Here is a 21,452-nt window from a genome sequence, read left to right as displayed (position 1 = left end):
GGCCACCTTGATGCACCATGCAGCCACCAAAAAAGAAAGAAAAATTACTAACAACCAGAAAACCTATCTGGGTGATGAAAGGGAGAAGGAAAAAAAATAGTGAGACCCTTTGAAGACTAATGCCTGCACTTTTAGGATCAGATTGTTCCCTAACTGCAGGAGGGACAACCATGCAAAAAAGATAAAAACAAAGGGGCCAAAGCATGGTAGTGTAGCCTGCTGCACATGCCCACTAGGGCACGCTCAAAGTTTCTAGAAGTGCCAAATTCCATCTGATGATGATATCATGCCTGACTGCTAGCCTGCTTTTCCTCAGAGAAAATGCATTTTCACTTAAAGGATGGAGGACATTTGAAGCATACTTTCCAGCAAAGGTTACAGGAGCCAAAACAGTGGCCGAATTCAAGCACTTTTAGCAGATTCCTCATGCAGTATGGCCAGGCATAGGTAAAAGTCAGCAATTTTTATTGACTGAGGCACACTCTTACAGGTGTATGCAGGTTTGAGTCCCTTTATTTTCTTTGTGGCTGCCACACAGGAGAAAGAAAAAGTAATGTGACATGAGATATGGTCAACATAACATGGTATCAATCACAAACCTCTACCCATTCACACACTGTATTCCAGCGTACCTTATTTGTGAACACACAAAACCAAAAACAATTTTACCACTGGTAATTAATTCATATGAATCAATCTCGCCAAATATATGTAGGCCCCTCACTCTCAGGGTCTGTCAAAGTCATACAGACTCCTACTTAGGTATGGGGCCACCTTGCTTTAATTATAACATCTTTAAACTTTTAAGATTTTTTTGCAATTTTTTCTTTTTTCTTTTTTAAAATGTCAAGCAAAATAATTGATGATAGGCATTAAATCACCGCTGTTCATAGCACAAAGGTATCAAAAAGATACGAGAGGAACCATCAATACTCATCTGTTGCCAAATTTTGGCTGGTCTCCCTCTCCCCGACACGCGCGTGTTTCGAACCCGAAGTTCTGCCTCAGGGGGATGTCCTTCTGTATCTGCTAATCAACGAATTACCCCGCTTCAAAAATCGCGATTTGCCTTCTTCATTCTCTAACAATTTCTTGGCTTCTTTGGAGCTGTCTTAATTTTTCAGCGGCCGCGTCTCGCCGCCCTTGTATTTTAAAATGGCATCTCATCGAAGTGAAACTCTTATACTCTGGACCGGAGCTGACGTCATCATATGCAGTTTTCCTTCACGTCGGAAGTCCCTTGTACGTCCCTATCGTCTCCAAACAGTGTTGTCATTCAATCACACCACAATTTCACAATACTCAACGTTACTGCTCAGGGGAGCATATGTTTATATATCCAAATGGGCATTTTTTGCTTCACAGTCCACGTCTGCCATAACTCGAAAACAGGTCTACCAGGAACGGAGGAGTCCTCTATCACGTCCACTTATGACGTCACCGAGTGTATGAGTCCAAGAGAATCCCAATGTCAGTCATTAATCGGAGATTCCTGAAAATTATTGTATCTTATATTGTAGCATAATGTTTTAATAATTGTCCCTCATTTGAGAGCTTGATATCAGACTCTCTTCATGCAATATTCTTAAGGGAGAACGCAAGCATAGAGTTCAATATATTTTATCGGTAACAAGCATACCAGAGAGATGGAAACAGCGAGATCTAGATCAAAGAGTACCAGTTTATCTTTTCATTCAAACCCGCCGGGTCTATTGTGTTAAGCCAATAGATCCAGAACTGTTCCCGCATGTTTAAACGGGCTTGGATATCACCACCCCGTGGGCCACAATACACCTGTTCCACAACTAGCCACTTCAAGTCAACAAACTTATGTTGGGCATTGATGCAATGTTGTACCAATGGTGCCGTAATTTTCCCCGTCTTGATACAACTTCTATGCTCGATGAGCCTGGTTCTGATCTTCCGTTTTGTACGGCCAATATATAGCCTCTCAAAGCCCCCGAACAGTACTCCCCGTGTCTGCAACTAATCATTAACCCTGCATCTTTAACTACCCCCCCCCCCCCCAACTAGAAAAACAAAAGCACCCATGAACATGAAACCCACCCCAAGACTCCACAGTTCCGTCCCAGACAGTCAGGTCCGGTGAAAAATCGGATAAGGGTCAGCTGATGGTACTCCACCATATTTCCCGAGGGGCCAACTTAAAAAAAAAACAAACCTCGCATGCCCCTGCTGCCAAGTCTCATAGAAGTTGTCCCCTGAATCAAAGACCACATTCCGGACTCCATATTGTGCAGGACACTGTCTGATTTAACTATGTATAATCATCAAATAGCTTGGTTACGGGCGTCCTATTCTGCCAAAGGCATCCCAGTCGGCCCTCCCCACCAGCGCATAGCAGACCAAAAGACATATTAAAGAAAATTACTGCTCGAGAAATAGGGAGGAAGGAGGAGAGAAAAAGGACACAACCCCACACAAATCAGAATGTAATTCCATAACAATAATATAAATCAACTTATTAACAGATGCCCTAAACTATAACCGCACAGTTCAAGACATCTTACATCCTAGTTCTTGCTCCATTCTGTGCCCCCATCCCCCCCCCCCAGCACTTAGAAACCGCGCTCACTCCCAAAACAATCATGCAGTTATAAAAACCTTCAGGCAGTTCAGTCCCGATATTCCCCAGTCCAGAAAGGTCCTCAGTCTTGTAATTAAATATTAACTCTCTTCAGTTCCATAGCCGTCAGATTCACCAACCCGCTAGTTCCGATCGTATCTCTTTAATGGCCCTGACAGGCAGCCACGTGTTCAATTAAGCTAATCACTTCTCATTAACTCAGAGCAACTGCCGGCTATGATTCTTTCCCTGCGACCAGGAGACGAGCTTCTTCTGCTGTATCGCACCATTTCACCCCTGAGGGCAGGACAACTCGCAACCTCGCCGGATACATCAACGTGGCCCGAACACCCTGCTCGATTAGCTGGGTACAGACAGGCGCCATTAGCCTGCGCTGTGCTGAAACTGCCGCTGAAAAATCTTGGAAGATCAAGATTTTTGAATTCTCAAAGGTAAGATCTTTTTTTCCCCGTGCAGCTTGTAATATTTCTTGTTTATGTACATAGTTGAGAATCTTTGCTATCACCACTCGGGGCCGGGTATTATTGGAGTTTCGGGGACCAAGACGCTGGGCCCTCTCTATACGCAGCCGACCATGTGCCTGTGAAAGGGCTAAGTCTTTTTCTAGCCAGGCTTCCAACTTCGGAGCTAATGCTTTTTCTTCAGTCGTCTCAGGTAATCCGATAAATCGCAGGTTAGACCTGCGTGATCTATTTACCAAATCTTCGAGCCGCGCTGCTTGTTTTGCCACAGTTTTTTTTAGCTCTCCTATTTCAGATTGGGCCGTGCGGAGGCCATCCTGCATGTCAGAAACGCGGGATTCGATCTCCTCGAATCTACTCTCAAATTTTCCCAGGTTTGCTGACAGTTCAGTTATTTTAGAGGAGAGATTTTGTAGTTCGGGCCCCAGGGCCTCCAGCACTGCACACTTAATATCGGCAATGGGTGCTACAGGAGGGTTAGGACACTCACTGACTGCCGCCATGTCTGAAGAAGGAGCTGTCTTCGGCTTGTCTTTCCCCTTTTCTTTTTCCTTGCGCACCACCCGGGTGGACATGCCCGCCAAAGGGTCGCCCTATGTCAGTGCTTGCCCGACCTGTGAAATGTAGGCGTTCGGATGCCGTTCCGGGGGTGGATGGGGTCCGATTTAGGGGCCTGGCGCCGAGGGAGAGGTATTCACATCCTTTCCCTACAGTGCACCACGTGATCTCCCCCTCCAGCGATTCATATTGCTATAAACTAGTACGCAGTGATTCATATTGCTATAAACCATATGATAAAATTTTGGGAAACCTAGCTTTATTTTATTTTAAAATTCCGACTTTACTCTGTTTTTGTAAAACGTAATATATTTAATTATTTAATTTAAGAACATATTAGTTAGAATTAGGGCTTAAAGTATACATTGTATTTTTTTCCTTAACTTTACTTTCTTTCATTTAATTTGTGTTTTTATTTTATTTAATTAGATGTTTTTATTTTTATTTTATTTTTATTTTATCTGACGTTATTCTATTATCTGTAAACCGTTTTGGTCAAATTATTATTTGTGAAAGACGGTATAGAAATTTTTAAAAAATAAATAATATAAATAAATAAGGCAAGAGAAGATGTTGTCAGCTAATACCTCATGAATTAACAACACGCTTCTTTCTCAGGATTGCCACAGTGATGAATACCTGGCCTAAAATCTCTCTCAAGTATGTGTAAGGAATGTATGTCCTCTGCACAATCATTGATTTTTTTTTTTTTTTTTACATAAAAGCTTTATTGGCTCCTGAGGCCTGGAGGTGGCCATGTCTGCTACAAGAAAGAGTATCTTAATGTATATATGCTTCCAGCAGATGTCTGTCAGGCTACCTGGTCTAGAAAATCTTCAAGGAGTAGTCATGATTCTGACTACATAATTTGCAGGTAGGGACAAGCTTGACCCAGATTTCATTGATGCTTCATGATGAATAGGGCAGGAAAGGAAAGAATAGCTTCTGTAGGTTACCAAACTACAGGAGGGAGTTTGTAAACAACTGACCTAAGGCGCGCGCGCTCTGATTGAAGTACCAGCAAGGGCGCAAACCTTAGGGGCACCCCCCTGAGATGACATCATCCACTTCCAATATTTAAAGGTCTCTATTTCACTATCTAACTGAGTTAGCAAGGGAAGGGGATTGCTTCGGCTACACATCCCAAGCTACTCTGCCTCCTCGGACTTACCAGAGGTACCCGCTCCTCGTGGGCCTTGCTCTATTTCTTTACTTTCAGATTACAGATAGGAACCGGTACTCGCTCCTCAAGGGCCCATGTTCCTGGACACTCTGAAGATTCTCTACTGCTTGGACGCTGTCGCTGCTACAAACAATTGTGAGTTACCATCGCTCTCTCAGAGCTTTCCCTGGAACCAAGTACTCGCTCCTCGAGGGCCTAAACCTTTCCAGCACCTGAGCTCCCTTGAGACCTTATGTGAGTTTTGTCATCTAGTTATGTTCATGAACTCTGCCTACTCCACCTACTCACTTTCTACAGTTTCTCAACAGCTCAACCATCCTGGATCGCTGTTTCAGTACCTGAGGGACTACAGCCCTACCGGGCATATCAGTTCAATACTGCCACCTCTGGTGGTTTCAAAAACCTGTTTAATAAAAGAACTAATGTGTGTCTGTCTCCATACTCAAGCCTAGCCGGTGGTCCCTCTCGGGATATCCTCCCTGGGGCGTGGTCATCTGCCACCAGCCCAGGGATCCACCCACAACTATTACAGTTTGCTGCCTCCTCCTTCTTAGGAGCCAATAAGAACAGATTGCTACTCCGCAGTCTAACTAACAGCAGATTTATTACAGATTGCTACTCCTATCTGATTGCTCCTCCCATCAGATAGCGGAACCTATCAGATTGCTACTCCCTGCTCTATCACAGAGCATTCCTAACAGATTCCTAACACCCAAGGTGCCCTCTCATGATTCCTCCGAGGGTATACCGGCGACGCCTCGTTCCCCTCCATCAGTCCTCACCACACAAGACTTCCAGGAAGAGTTGGACTGCAGGGTGCAATCGGTGGTGCTCAAAGCGCTTCAGAGCATCGAGCTGCTGGCACCGCTGACCCCCATACTGGTGCCCGAGCCTCCGCCTTCCATACTCATGTCCCTGCTAGAACGTCTGGACTTTCTTCTTGGCATCCTACTGACGCAACCAGTGCCCGAGAGGCCCTCGATGCCTCCTCGCCCACCGATGCCCTCCACCAGAGCAGTCCCAATTCCCGGGTCCTACAAGGAGGATGAGGCCATGGGGTCCCAGAGCCCATGCCCGCGGTTCCCCAGGCCGCAGTGGTTTCCCTCAGTATACCACGGCCAATGCCCCCTCTCAATACCCGAGGGCCCATCAATGCCATTGGTGCCCCCAGGGCCCTCTACCTAGTAGAGACTCCTCTGCAACTCCCTAGAAACAGGGATTCTTTCGGCAGGGTCCAATATGAATGGAAAATCCATCTCCATTATCCCTTATGGCCGAACCCTTGAAAGGGAATGGCTGTGAGGTAGGTATTATTCCTAGAAAGTCATGACAACTATGCTGAGGGCTCAAAAGAAGTTAACCTCTTTAGCCTACAATCGAGTTTGGAAATTACTGAAAGTTTGCTTTCAGGAGCTTGGAGCCTGTCCAGGGAAACTGGAGATCCCACAAATCCTAGATGACTTGCAGAACAGCCTGAACAGGGCTTAGCGCCTAATTTGCTGATAGTGTAGAGAGTCACCATTTCTTGCTATAGGATCCATGCTAATGATACCCAGATATCATTAGCTTGGACTGTATGTCATTAGAGGATAAATGCTATATGTCAGACCTTCAAATCTATTGTTCCTCAATAGATTGGTGGGAGTGTGGAATGGTATCTAAGGTATGGGAATTGGTGGCGGGCTGGGTGTCAGACATTTTGCAGATCCATGTTGTATTTACCCCTCAGATGGCTTTGCTGAATGGGGATTCCTTGCTGGGGGATACATACAGTTCGCAGTTTATTAGGTTTGTGGCGACAGCAACCAGGTGTGAAATAGCATCCCTTTGGAAAACTCCTTTGGGGCCCACCCTGGCCACAATTCAGGCAAGAGTGGACAAGATTTTTGTATTATGTAAAATTACTGCTCATAAACGTGGGAAGTTAGGGCCCTTTCTGAATGTTTGGCAAAAGTATCTAGAATGGCGGGATACACGAGCATCGGGTTGAAGGCTCCTTTGCACTCTCTGCTGATTCAGTATTTGTTATTTGTTATTGACTGTTAATTGCATGTAAGGGTTAGATGTGCCGGGAGGGGAGGGGTTAACAAAAAATAATGTGGAGACAGTTATTTTGTATATTGTTTATTATGTTCCTAAACACATGTATTCATTCTTGATGTACATTCATGTTCTTGTCTCCAATAAAAACCTTAATTACAAAAAAAAAAACAAAACAAGCCTTTCCAGACCCCTTCTGAATCTCATTTCAATGACAACCATAATCAGACATTCATAGAACTTTGTAAATAATTGCTCTTTCTGTTAAATTCCTTTTAGCCTTTCCTTCTTCACCAAGTTTTGAACATCCTTGTTTTAGTGTAACCTCAGAGTTTCTCTTCACTTGTTAGTTTTATTTTCATTTTACACCCCCGTTAAATGTAAACCAGCATGATGTGATTCTTATCTTGAATGCCGGTATAGAAAAACGCTAAATAAATAAATAAAAGCAAGCATTTATTAAGGTTCATACTTAAAAAAAACAAAAAACAACCCTACCTTTCTGGTGGCACTCTGTTCCTGACAAATGCATTTTGTAGTTGCAGGCCCTCTCATGCACAAGAATCGTACTTGTTGGTTTTCCTCTTTCAGGCACCTTCCGGCTGGTGCTGTCATTGCGCTGAGGGTAGTGTCCTCTTCCACCTGAATCAGATAGTGTTACTGTGAGCATTTGAAAGAAAGGAATATAGGGATAGGGACAAAAGTTTGTATTTCCTGGATGAGTGTTGTGCCTTGTTAATGTTTTTGAAGATGGCGAACCCATTCAGGAAATTTGACACTGATGTATTGTTCGGGGGACTGCAAAAAGGAGAGGTAGCTTCTAAGGCCTCTTTAGTGAGATGGATCAAGGAAGCAATTACATTAGCTTATGTGTTCAATAGTAGGCAAGTGCCAGGGCACTCTGTGCACACTCTGCAAAGGCACAGTTGGAATCCTGAGCAGAGGCATTATTGGGTTCCCCACATGGAACCTGCAGTGCCATCACGTGTTCATCCCTGCACTCATCTACCCAGCACTACATGTTGGATATATAGCCAAACGTCTTAAGGCAGCCCTGTCTTCTCCCACCTTGCCTAAGGGGGTACCTTTTGTATCTCCCAAGTGCATTGGACTAGTTTAGCAGGCGAAAAGGAAGGCAAAATTGTACTTACCTGATCATTTTCTTTCCTTGAATCCTGCTAGAGTAGTTTAGGAACATAGGGGCCATAAGCAGAGATGTCTGAACATCCATCTTTCTCTCTCTCACCTCTATTCCATGTTCACCCTCTGCTGGAAGAGGGAATAAACTAAAAAATGAATTATAAAAAAGGAAGGGTATAGATGGGAAGTCCTTGTCCAGTTGCTTTGGCAGTAAGCTATTGGCAAGGGCCTTCAACCACTCCTCTTTTATGGAGAAAGTGAGTGAAAAAGGGATCTGCTCTCTGACTTCAGCAGCTGAGGAAAGGGGAAATCCCAAATTAATGGACTGGTCTAGCAGGACTCAAGGAAAGAAAATTATAAGGTAAATACAAATGTACCATAAAGCAACATATTTAAAAGACTATAGCAAACAACAGAAAGAGTAAACAAGTTGATATTCTGAAGAATGTGGCCAATATTGCTGCATTGATTGTAGTTTTGCAAAAGGGAGTGTACTTTCAAAGGGACCTTTGCTAGTACAACAGTGGGGCTAATTTTCAAAGCAAACTTACACACATAAGTTCACTTTGCTGGAAAGTACAGTACATATTCAGAAAATTGTATTCTTCCTTTTACAATAAATACCTCTAAAATGCTGCAAATTTTGCTGGAATCTAAAAGTGGCTAATTTAAAGCCCCGGATTGTTCTTTGGGTACCATCAGAATACTTTTTGCACTGTGCCCTTGAACTTTCAGATAATAGTGTACTTCAGGTACAAACTGTTGAGTAAATTTTCAAAGGGACTACACATAGAAAATTTGAATATACAAGTGGACATAGCCTGAATTTGTATACATGCTATTTTATAAACATCAAAAGTACATGCACATATTAGTGCAAAACGTAGATGGTTTAGGGGCGCTCTGGGGCAGGGTCAAGAGGTGCACACACAAATTGCTATTTTATGAGATTTATGTGAATAATGACCCTTTTGAAGATTGTCCAACTGATATGCATGTAAAATTCCATGCATATATTGTGCATGTGTGGAATTTTAAGCATACTGGGGAGAGGTGTACTGGGGGGTGGATTCTTTGTAGAGTTCGCATTTATATGCATATTTTTCAATTTTGAAAATTATACACATAAATTCCCCTGAAAACCTCCCCACAAAATAGCAGATGTAACTTTGTGTGGGTAGTTTTTGTGGGCTAATTTTCAAAGCGAACTTACGCATATAAGTTCACTTTGAAAATTGATATAACTTAGGAGTATAATGTTGTTCATATTTATACAGGCTGTTATAAAATTACTCCTAACTGTATAATCTAAATTTATTTTTTACAGCTATTGTTCCTGATATAGATGAGATTGCAGCTAAGGCAGAAACCATGTTTGCTGGAAGGTACAGTACATATTCAGAAAATTGTATTCCTTTTACAATACATACCTCTAAAATGCTGCAAATTTTGCTGGAATCTAAAAGTGGCTAGTTTAAAGCCCTGGATTGTTCTTTAGGTACCATCAGAATACCTTTTGCACTGTGCCCCTGAACTTTCAGATATTAGTGTACGTCAGGTACAAACTGTTGAGTAAATTTTCAAAGGGACTACACATAGAAAATTTGAATATACAAGTGGACACAGCCTGAATTTGTATACATGCTATTTTATAAACATCAAAAGTACATGCGCATTTACTAGTGCAAAAAGTAGATGGTTTAGGGGCGCTCTAGGGCAGGGTCAAGAGGTGCACACACAAATTGCTATTTTATGAGATTTATGTGAATACATTAGCCAATTTATTCATACAATGTGCACCTAAAAATTGATTGGGGCAAGTGAAATCAGATTTAAGAACATAAGAACATGCCATACAGGGTCAGACCAAGGGTCCATCAAGCCCAGCATCCTGTTTCCAACAGTGGCCAATCCAGGCCATAAGAACCTGGCAAGTACCCAAAAACTAAGTCTATTCCATGTTACCGTTGCTAGTAATAGCAGTGGCTATTTTCTAAGTCAACTTAATTAATAGCAGGTAATGGACTTCTCTTCCAAGAACGTATCCAATCCTTTTTTAAACACAGCTATACTAACTGCACTAACCACATCATCTGGCAACAAATTCCAGAGTTTAATTGTGCGTTGAGTAAAAAAGAACTTTTTCCGATTAGTTTTAAATGTGCCACATGCTAACTTCATGGAGTGCCCCCTAGTCTTTCTATTATCCGAAAGAGTAAATAACCGATTCACATCTACCCATTCTAGACCTCTCGTGATTTTAAACACCTCTATCATATCCCCCCTCAGCCATCTCTTCTCCAAGCTGAAAAGTCCTAACCTCTTTAGTCTTTCCTCATAAGGGAGCTGTTCCATTCCCCTTATCATTTTGGTAGCCCTTCTCTGTACCTTCTCCATCGCAATTATATCTTTTTTGAGATGTGACGACCAGAATTGTACACAGTATTGAAGGTGCGGTCTCACCTTGGAGCGATACAGAGACATTATGACATTTTCCGTTTTATTCACCATTCCCTTTCTAATAATTCCCAACATTCTGTTTGATTTTTTGACTGCCGCAGCACACTGAACCGAAGATTTCAATGTGTTATCCACTATGACGCCTATCATCTGCATAGAGGTAGTATGTTATTTGAAGATCATCTAGTAGTTGGCAGATTGGTAAAAGGTAAATATTAAAGAGTGGCAGATAATGCAGATCCTTGTGGTACTCCAGTTTTGAGGTCAATTTTCTTTGATATATTATTATTGAATGAGACTTGGTAGCTCCTGTTGTTAAGAAATGATGTGAACCATTGTAGAGTATTGCCAGGTAGACCAATTTCTGATAATCAGTCTAGAAGTATTTGATGATTTATAGTATCGAATGCTGCGGAGAGGTCAAGTAATACAAGTAAGTATTGTTTTTCATTGTCAAAACCTCTTAATATGGTATCATTTAATGAAAGAAGGAGTGTCTCGGTATTGAGGTTTTTTCTAAAACCATATTGGTTTGGAGATAATATATTATTTGATTCAAGGTATTCATCAAGTTGTGAGTGAACTACTTTTTCTATTATTTTGGCAATGAAGGGAAGGTTTGAAATTGGGCGGTAATTAGATAGAGCATTTGGGTCAAGGTTGGTCTTTTTTAGGATAGGTTTTATTATAGCTGACTTAAGGGAATTTGGGTATGAACCTTCAGAAAGAGATAGGATGATGATCTTTGTGATTGTATTTGTAATAGTAGATTCAATATTCTTTAGGCTTGTAATATGGATGCTATCTAAAGGATGGCTAGCCGGGTTCATTTTTTTGATAATTGATTGGATTTGGATAGTGGAAGAGGTTTCAAAAAGAGTCCATTTTGATTTTGCTTTTTTGTTCAGAAATACAGATTGGGTATTAACATTGAGGTTTGATTGTATTAAGTTTAAAATTTTATTATTGAAGAATTCTGCAAAATCATCACTGTTGTGTGAAGTACAAGTAGTTTTTAGAGTTATTTTTGTGAGCTTCTGCACTATTGAGAAGAGCATTCTAGGGTTGTGGTGGAATTTAATGATTTTTTTTGAGAAATAATCTTGTTTTGCATTATTGACAATAAGTTTATATTGGGCTAGGTATGTTCGATATTTATTTAGGGTGGTTGGAGTTTTGTTTCGTCTCCATTCTTTTTCTTTCTTTCGAAGTTGACGTTTAGACGCTCTGATGTTATTATTATACCATGGATTATTGTGCTTTGATGGTTTGATTAACTTATTATGACCTGGCCCAGACAGTGTAAAAAAGTGCTTTGTGGCATGCCTCCAACACCTATTGTCGCTTGGAAGGACTCGGTTGCCATGAAATGCAGGGTGGCCAATAGTTTGGTGAGACCCGATACAGTGTGGGACCTTTCCATGACTGGATTCAGATCCCCCTCTGATTTCTTCATATAATTCCAGGAGAGCCCAAGAGCTGAGGCAATACCTGCTAGCCACATAATCCTCTGGCATGCCCAGCAATGATGCTCTTGGAGGAAAAATGCTCTCTCTGAATCTCCTCTGCCATGCCCACCTGCATGCCAAGCGCTGACGTGGGCTCCAATCCTCTCCCTGCAGGGCCAGTGCCTCTGGTTCCAGTGCAGGGACTTCCCTAGGAGGGCTTGGAACTTCCCTTGCCTGTTGTTGTGCCTCCCGAAGCATTCAGTAACCCCCATATAGTAGATTTGCTACAAACATAATGGGTTTTCAGAAGACAGGCCAGGTAAAAACAGGTGTTTTTATTGGCTCAGGAGGGTGTGTTAGATGGCCTCATTGTATCTCATGTGATGATAGCTGCGATAACAGCCAAGAAACGAGATAACGGCGTGGATAAACAATTCAATATTTTTTCACCCTCTATCGCAAAAAAAAAAAAAAAGGGTATAGTTATTTCTGACATTAAATTCTCTGTTACTTTCCTGCGAAGTTCAGAAATGGGCCCAAATTTGCATTAACTCGTTCCCCTTGTAAACAAAATTTAAAATTTGCATGCTGAGGTGCATTGCGATATTTAATAAGCATTTGGGCCCTAATGTATTTTGATGAATGACCCAGTTAGATGATAAACCCTCTAGGGATAGGGAATTACCTACAGTACCTGAAAGAAATCTTCTCTGAAGTGCCAAAAAGCAAAATATAAATAAATAAATGTACTTCATCAGCTTGTAGTTTGGCATTTATACTTTTCACTGCATTCAGCCTTATATATAATCATGAGTCACGTTGCTTCCAACTTTTCTCGAATAGACTGATTCATTTTTTGCTATTTGTTTTGCAATTTAAACAATTTAAACTTATCTTTCACCAATAGCGGGAGTTTATAATTACTATCCAGGTAACCCTTAGTCATGTGTTTCAAACTATTCATTCTTCATGGGTATTCATTTCACTAAGCATCTGATGCTGTTCTATAAATCAAAAAGACACAGTCAGTATATTATACAAACATCTACTAGTGCACTAACATGAAGACATTTTCCCTGTTACCAAATACACACTTCATAGTGGATCACCGTCTTCCTGTTATAAAGCTAGAAGTATGACTCCGGGATCACGTCAATTTTAAGTACTGCTTCATTAGAAAATTACCCCTTTGTCTAAAAGGTAAATATCCATCTATAAAATGGAATACAATTCAGTTTCTGAATTGAGCCATTTGGGATAATTGTATTCATTTGTAAATTCACTAAGCTTCTTGTTGATTTAATCTCGCTAATTGGTGTCCTCCCTTTGGAGACAGTGAGACTTCTATAATACCCACATCAATTGTTAAGAACATATGAAATTGCCATTCTGGGTCAGACCACAGGTCCATCAAGGCCCAGCATCCTGTTTCCAAAAGTGGCCAATCCAGGCTACAAGTACCTGGCAGGTATCCAAACACTAAGTAGATCCCATGCTACTGATGCCAGTAATAGCAGTGGCTATATTCTAAGTCAACTTAATTAATAGCAGTTAATGGACTTCTCCTCCAAGAACTTATCCAAACTTTTTTTTAAACCCAGCTTCACTAACTGCACTAACCACATCCTCTGGCAACAAATTCCAGAGCTTAATTGTGCGTTAAGTGAAAAAGAATTTTCTCCGATTAGTTTTATGTGTTACTTACTTCATGGAATGCCCCTAGTCCTTCTATTATCTGAAAGAGTAAATAACCGATTCACATTTACCCATGCTAGACCTCTCATGATTTTAAAGGCCTCTATCATATCCCCCCTTAGCCATCTCTTTTCCAGGCTGAACAGCCCTAACCCCTTTAACCTTTTCTCATTGGGGAGCTGTTTCATCCTCTCTAACATTTTGGTCACCCTTTTCTGTATCTTCTCCATCACAGCTATATCTTTTTTGAGAAACAGCGACCAGAAATGTAAACAGTACTCAAGGTGTGGACGCACCATGGAGCGATACAGAGGCATTATGACATTTTCCATGTTATTCACCATTCCCTTCCTAATAATTCCTAACATTCTGTTTGCATTTTTGACTGCCACAGCACGCTGAGTCAACAATTTCGATATTTCAGATCGAATGTCAGTATATAAAAACAAATAAATAAAATAAATAAATAAATATTATCCACTGTGATGCCTAGAACTTTTTTCTGGGTGGTAGCTCCTAATATGGAACCTGACATCGTGTAACTACAGCATGGATTATTTTTCCTATATGCATCACCTTGTACTTGTCCACATTAAATGTCATCTGCCAATTAGATTTGGAATCTTCCATTTCCAAATCTACACAGTGCTGAACCACTGGTGCTTGTAATCATTTTGTAGATAAACAGCTGTAGGGCCAATTTTTGCACATCTGCTGGCAATGTTCAGAAAAGGAGGACTATAACACACAATCTCAGAATCTGATCAGATGCTTTCTTATATGAGGGTATCCTTATAAAATAATGAAAATGCTTAAAAGAGGACTTTAAATGCTTGTAGGGATTCACTCATTTTAGACAATGTACATGAGGAGGTATCACGCATAGTTGTATCTTAGACTACTCCACAAAATTGGTAGTCATAAGAACATAAGAAATTGCCATGCTGAGTCAGACCAATGGTTCATCAAGCCCAGCATCCTGTTTCCAACAGAGGCCAAACCAGGCCACAAGAACCTGGAAAGTACCCAAACACCAAGAAGATCCAAAGCCGTGATGCCAGTAATAGCAGAGACCATTCCCAACATCAACTTGATTAATAGCAGTTAATGGACTTCTTCTCCAAAATCTTATACAAACCTTTTTTTATAACCAGCTACACTAACTGCACTAACCCACATCCTCTAAAACAAATTCCAGAGCTTATTTGTGCATTGAGTGAAAAAAAAATTTCTTCGATTGGTCTTAAATGTGCTACTTGCTAACTTCATGGAGTGCCCCCCTAGTCCTATTATTCAAAAGTGTAAATTAGCGATTCATATCTACTCATTCTAGACCTCTCATGATTTTAAAGACCTTTATCATAAACCCTCTCAGCTGTCTCTTCTCCAAGCCAAACAGCCCTAACCTCTTCAGCCTTTCCACATAGGGGAGCTGTTCCATCCCCTTTATCATTTTGGTTGCCCTTCTCTGTACCTTCTCCATCGCAACTATGTCTTTATTTAGATGCGGCGACCAGAATTGTACACAGTATTCAAGGTGTGCGGTATAACTGTGGAGCAATACAGAGCCATTGTGGCATTTTCCGTTTTATTAACCATTCCCTTCCTAATAATTCCTAATATTGCTTGCTTTTTTGACTGCTGCAGCACACTGAGCTAATGATTTCAAAGTATTATCCACTATGATGCCTCGTTCTTTTTCCTGGGTGGTAGCTCCTAATAAGGAACCTAACATCGTGTAACTACAGCAAGGGTTATTTTTCCCTATATGCATCACCTTGCACTTATCCACATTAAATTTCATCTGCCATTTGGATGCCCAGTCTTCCAGTCTCGCAAGGTCCTCCTGTAATGTATCACAATCCGCTTGTGATTTAAAAACTCTGAATAATTTTGTATTACCCGCAAATTTGATAACCTCACTTGTCGTATACTTTTCCAGATCATTTATAAATATATTGAAAAGCACCGGTCCAAGTACAGATCCCTGAGGCACTCCACTGTTTACCCTTTCCCACTGAAGAAATTGACCATTTAATCCTACTATCTGTTTCCTATCTTTTGACCAGTTTGTAATTCATAAAAGGACATCGCCTCCTATCCCATGACATTTTAGTTTTCTTAGAAGTCTCTGATGAGGGACTTTGTCAAATGCCTTCTGAAAATCCAAATGCACTACATCTACCGGTTCACTTTTATCCTCATGTATTTAACCTGTTCAAGAAAATGAAGCGGATTTGTTAGCAAGACTTCCCTTGGGTAAATCCATGTTGACTGTTTTCCATTTAACCATGTCTTTCTATATGCTCTATGATTTTTATCTTTAGAATAGTTTCCACTATCTTTCCCGGCACTGAAGTCAGGCTCACTGGTCTGTAGTTTCCTGGATTGCCCCGGAGCCCTTTTTAAATATTGGGGTTACATTGGCCACAATGGATGATTTTAATGATAGGTTACAAATTTTAACTAATAGATCAGAAATTTCATTTTTGAGTTCCTTCAGTACCCTAGGATGCATACCATCCAGTCCAGGTGATTTGCTACTCTTTAGTTTGTCAGTCTGGCCTATTACATCTTCCAGGTTCACAGTGATTTGGTTCAGTTCATCTAACTCATCAGCCTTGAAAACCATCTCCGAAACTGGTATCTCCCCAACATCCTCATTAGTAAACACGGAAGCAAAGAATTAATTTAGTCTTTCTGCAATGGCCTTATCTTTCCTAAGAGCCCCTTTAACCCCTCGGTCATCTAACTGTCCAGCCGACTCCCTCACAGGTTTCTTGCTTTGGATATATTTTTTAAAGTTTTTATTATGAGTTTTTGCCTCTATGGCCAACTTAATTTCAATTCTCTCTTCACCTGTCTTATCAATGTTTTACACTTAACTTGACAATTATTATGCTTTATCCTGTTTTCTTCAGATGGATCCTTCTTCCAATTTTTGAAGGATTTTTTTTGGCTAAAATAGCCTCTTTCACCTCACCTTTCAAGCATGCCAGTAATCATTTTGCCTTCCTTCCACCTTTCTTAATGCGTGGAATACATCTGGATTGCGTGTCTAGATTTGTATTTATTTTTTTTTTGTAATATTTATTTTTGAAATTTTATTTCACAGAGGTATACAAACAACAGAATACATCACTTAAATAGAACCATGAACATAAGCCCTTCATGAGGGTTGTAGACGGTAATATCCGCTTTATCAACCTGTAGTACCAATAGTAGTACAAAAAAACCAGAAAGGTAAAGGTAAACAATCTTGTCCATGTACCCTCTTCCGTCTCCCCCATCCCCCCTTCCCCCACCCACAAGATTTGAATTTTTAAACAATGTCAATGCCTTTTGAACATTTTTAACCTTTGCAGCTGCACCTTTCAGTTTTTTTCTATTTTCCTCATTTTATCAAAGTTTCCCTTTTGAAAATTTAATGTTAGTTGTAGATTTACGTATTGTCCCCTTTTCAGTTATTAATTTAAATTTGATCATATTATGATCACTATTGCCAAGTTGCCCCACCACCATTACCTCTCTCACCAAATGCTGCATTCCTCTAAGAATTAAATCTAAAATATCTCCCTCTCTCGTTGTTTCCTGAACCAATTGCTCCATGAAGCAGTCGTTTATTACACTGAGGAACTTTATGTCTCTAGCAAGGCCTGATTTTACATTTACCCAGTCAATATTGGGGTAATTGAAATCTCTCATTATTACTGCTTCCCTGATTTGTCTTAGCATTTCATCATCTGTCTGCCCATTTTGTCCAGGTGGTCGGAAGTATACTCCTATCACTATACTCTTACCCAACACACATGGGATTTCTACCCATATAAGATTCTATTGAGCATTTATTCTCTTGCATGATCTTTATCCTGTTGGACTCTATACCCTCCCGGACATAAAGTACCACAATGATAGGGAGGATCAAGTTGATCCTCCCTATCATTGCGATGTAATTTGTAACCTGATATAGCACTGTCCCATTGGTTATCCTCCTTCCTCTAGGTCTCTGTGATGCCAATTATGTCAATCTTATCATTTACTGCTCTACACTCTAACTCTCCCATCTTAGACTTCTGGCATTGGGATACAGACATTTCAGAGTGTGTTTTTTGTTTGTTTTAAAAATGTGCTTTTCAGTTGATAGGGATAATTTGGAAATCTTTAGCTCAGGTGATTTTTTACATATAGGCACATGGACTACATTTGTTTTTATTGGAACCTATCTGTTGGGATATCCTAATTCTCCTGTTTCATTAGTATACTTCAAGGATACATTCCTCTGAACCATGCACTGCTGATCAGTGACTGTCAGCTTTCCCCCTTGTTCTAGTTTAAAAACTGCTCTATCTTCTTTTTAAAAGTTAGTGCCAGCAGCTTGGTTCCACTCTGGTTAAGGTAGAGCCCATCCTTTCGGAAAAGTCTCCCCCTTCCCCAAACATTTCCCCAGTTCCTTTCAAAACTGAATCTCTCTTCCCATTCACACATTGAAGCTCTGGAGCTCTGCCTGCTTCTGGGGACCTGCACGTGGAACAGGAAGCATTTCAGAGAGTGCCACCCTGGAGGTTCTGGATTTCAGCTTTCTACCTAAAATCCTAAATTTGTCTTCCAGAACCTCTCTCTCCCACGTTTTCCTATGTCATTGGTGCCCACATGTACCACGACAGCTGGCTCCTCCCCAGCACTATCTATAATCCTATCTAGGTGACACATGAGGTCTGCCTCCTTCACACAAGGCAGGCAAGTTACCTGGCGGTCCTCCCATCCACCAGCCACCCTGCTATCTACATTTCTAATAATTGAATCACCAACTGTGATGGCTGGCCTAATCCTTCCCTCCTGGCAGTAGCCCTTTGAGACTTGTCCTCAGTGCGAGAGGACAATACATCACCTGGAGAGCAGGTCCTTGCTATAGGGTCACTTACTGCTACACCAGGGTGATGTTCTCCAACTGGGAGACCTTTCTCATCCAAGGCAGTACTGGGACTGCCAGACTGGATTTGGGACTAGGCTACTATGTCCCTGAAGGTCTCATCAATGTACCTCTCTGTCTGTCTCAGCTCTTTCAAGTCTGCCACTCTAGCCTCCAGAGATCAGACTTGTTTCCTGAGAGCCAGGTGCTGTTTGCACCAAGTGCACACATTCAATCTCTCACCGGCAGGTAAAAAGTCCATACATGTGACACTCAATGCAAAAGATTGGAAAGCCCCCTTCTTGCTGCTGGACTGCTGCCTTCATCTTAATTTTGTTGAGATTTTGTTTTTTTAATATTCATCTTGATTGGGTCATTGAACAAAACCGACATAAGAGCAAATGTGTAATAGCTGTAAGATGGATGAAAGAAAAAGGCCACAGCATTAGTTATAGTCTAATTACAATAACCCAAAGTTTTCAAGACAATCAGTGTCAGGGAAAGACATTTTTATTGATCATTTAACAGAGTGCCCGATTCAGGCCGATTTTCGCCCATGAACATGGGCTGCTTCAAGGGCTGTATTAATAATATAATAGATTAATAAAAAATAGCAACAAAGTCATAAATACATAAGAAATCATATATAGGTGACATTAAGATGTATAAATTAAATTACACATTAAAGGAACTACACACATATATATGTCATAGTTACATCAAAAAGAGACATTTGTAGGACCAGACATGTTTAACAAACACATTCAGTTAGCAATTACCTATAATATCCCCAACTGTCTCTAGAGTGGATAGTTGCTCGATTTGTAAATACAGCCAGTGATTCTTTCTCAGGAGAATAAGACACAACTTCAATTCCGTTCTATTGGGGGTCACATATATCCTCTTTTAGTGCTTAATTTTAAAACATTACATGCTAATCAAAACATGGAATAAGAAAAGTTAAATAATTTATACATTTAAAAATAATGATCAGTGAGTGTGTTTGTTAAACATGTCTGGTCCTAAAAATGTCTCGTTACAGCAAAAAGTGGCCTGAGTCGGGCATTCTGTTAAATGATCAATAAAAATGTCTTTCCCTGACACTGATTCACTCCTGCTTTGTTTGCATTACTGCTACATTGGATTGTCTTCCATGCTGTTTTTTGGGCCACTGATTGCTTATCCACTTTTGTGGTTTATTTAATAATCTGTTCCTGTCCGGAAATTTATATAGGAAGAACCAAACACCTGGTTCGGATCCATTTAACAGAATATAAAAGCTGTCTAACTACAAAAAGATTACAAGCGCTGATGGTTCAACGCTGTGTAGATTTAGGACATTCGTTTAAAAAATTGAAGCGGGATATCATAGAACTAGTCCAGCTATCCCCAAGGGGAGGAGAGCAATTAGCAAGTTTAAATCAAGAAGAAATTTTACAAATTTCTTTTTTGATTTACAAATTGCATATAGTTCTCCCAAATGGACTCAATTCAGAAATTGAATGGTATTCCATTTTATAGCTGGATATTTACTATCAGGAGTTAAGCTCATTGCTATGGCTGAAGGCATGTCTAGGGCTGGTGAACCTCCATGGGGGCAGTCCAGGACTTCAGGACAGATGCAGACAGAGTTGTAAGATCTATGGCCTAACCAGCTACCTCTCTCGCATGTTGGACCTTTGAGTTCTGGCAGCCAGCAGGACTTATGCTGTGGCTAAATTTAGAGTGCAGGCTGGAACTTGGAGTCTGAAGCAAGGTGCGGCTGGAGTCTAAGACATGTGCTGGACTGAAGGTGGTACAGAACTGGAACAGTGGAACAGATTGAGAGTTAGACTGGAACACTGGAGCAGAGTGCGGGTAAGACGAACCCTGGAACATGGTGCAGGTAAGAGTGGAACCCTGGAACAGGGTGCAGGTAAGAGTGGAACTCTGGAACAGACAGGACAAGAACAGAACAAAGAACACAAAAGCTTGAAGGCAACAGGCTAGAACACAGGCCTGAGAAGGACAAGGCAAGGCTAAAGCAGAAGGCCTGAGAAGCCCACAGGGAAAGGCAAGAAAAGAAGGCCTGAGAAAGCCACATGGCTGGAAAGCAATACTGGAAGGCCCAGAGACTATGGTCCAAGTCAGGAAAGAGCCAACCAGAGAGCTGATAAGACTCAATGATAAGGTGCTGAGCTTAGTCAGAGGCAGGATTAAATAGGCTGAGCCCTGTTGAATCATGGAATCTCAGAGGCTATGACTGGAGCGAGAATTGGAATAGCTACTCAGGGACCTCTGTTGATTGGAAGGCTGCGTAAACAGGCAGAATCACAACGTGCATGCTCTTGGACAAAGGGGTTGTTTTTAATAAAGTAGTGCTTAAAATGGAAGTGACACCATGAAGTCATACTTTTGATTTAACAATAGGAAGACACTGATCCGCCATAAAGTGGGTATTTGGTAACTGAGAAAATGTCTTCACAATAATACACAGGTAGATGTTTGTATAATATATTGACTGTGTCTTTTTGATTTATTGATCAGCATTTGATAATAGTGAAATGAGCAGTGTACCCCTGAAGAAGTTCAAAACATGAGCCTTATTGGGACTAAGGTTACCAAGATAGTGATTATAAACTCAAGCTGTTTGTGAAAGATATGTTTAAATTAATTATTTTACACTGGAAAACAAAAAAAAAAAAAGATTCAGTATGTTAGAGAAAATTTGGAAGCGATGTGACTGAACGCAGTGAAAAGTATGTTTGCTATACTAAAAACTGATGAAACATAGTATGACAAACGTAGACATTGAAGAATAATTTTTGAAACTTATGCTTTGAACATTTTGTATTGTTATTTAGGGTCTTTTGCAAAATATTGAATTGGGCTTTCTTCGTCTTCTTTTTCAATGGTTTCCAAACTTTTACATTTGTATTCTGGTTTCATACTCAGTCTCAGTACAATTTTG

The 21,452-nt window shown here is 40.7% G+C and overlaps 1 protein-coding gene across 1 annotated transcript in view; it reads left to right on the top strand.

Moving 5' to 3' along the window:
* ITPR2 (inositol 1,4,5-trisphosphate receptor type 2) overlaps nt 1-21,452 on the top strand; it is a 1,380,003-nt gene that overhangs the window by 572,401 nt on the left and 786,150 nt on the right. The window contains 1 exon segment of the mRNA XM_029597493.1: nt 9,318-9,375. Coding sequence (XP_029453353.1) covers nt 9,318-9,375 — 58 coding nt within the window.

The sequence above is a fragment of the Rhinatrema bivittatum genome, chromosome 4 (assembly GCF_901001135.1).
Source record: "Rhinatrema bivittatum chromosome 4, aRhiBiv1.1, whole genome shotgun sequence".
Taxonomy (NCBI): domain Eukaryota; kingdom Metazoa; phylum Chordata; class Amphibia; order Gymnophiona; family Rhinatrematidae; genus Rhinatrema; species Rhinatrema bivittatum.
This window is presented reverse-complemented; position numbering and strand designations above follow the sequence as displayed.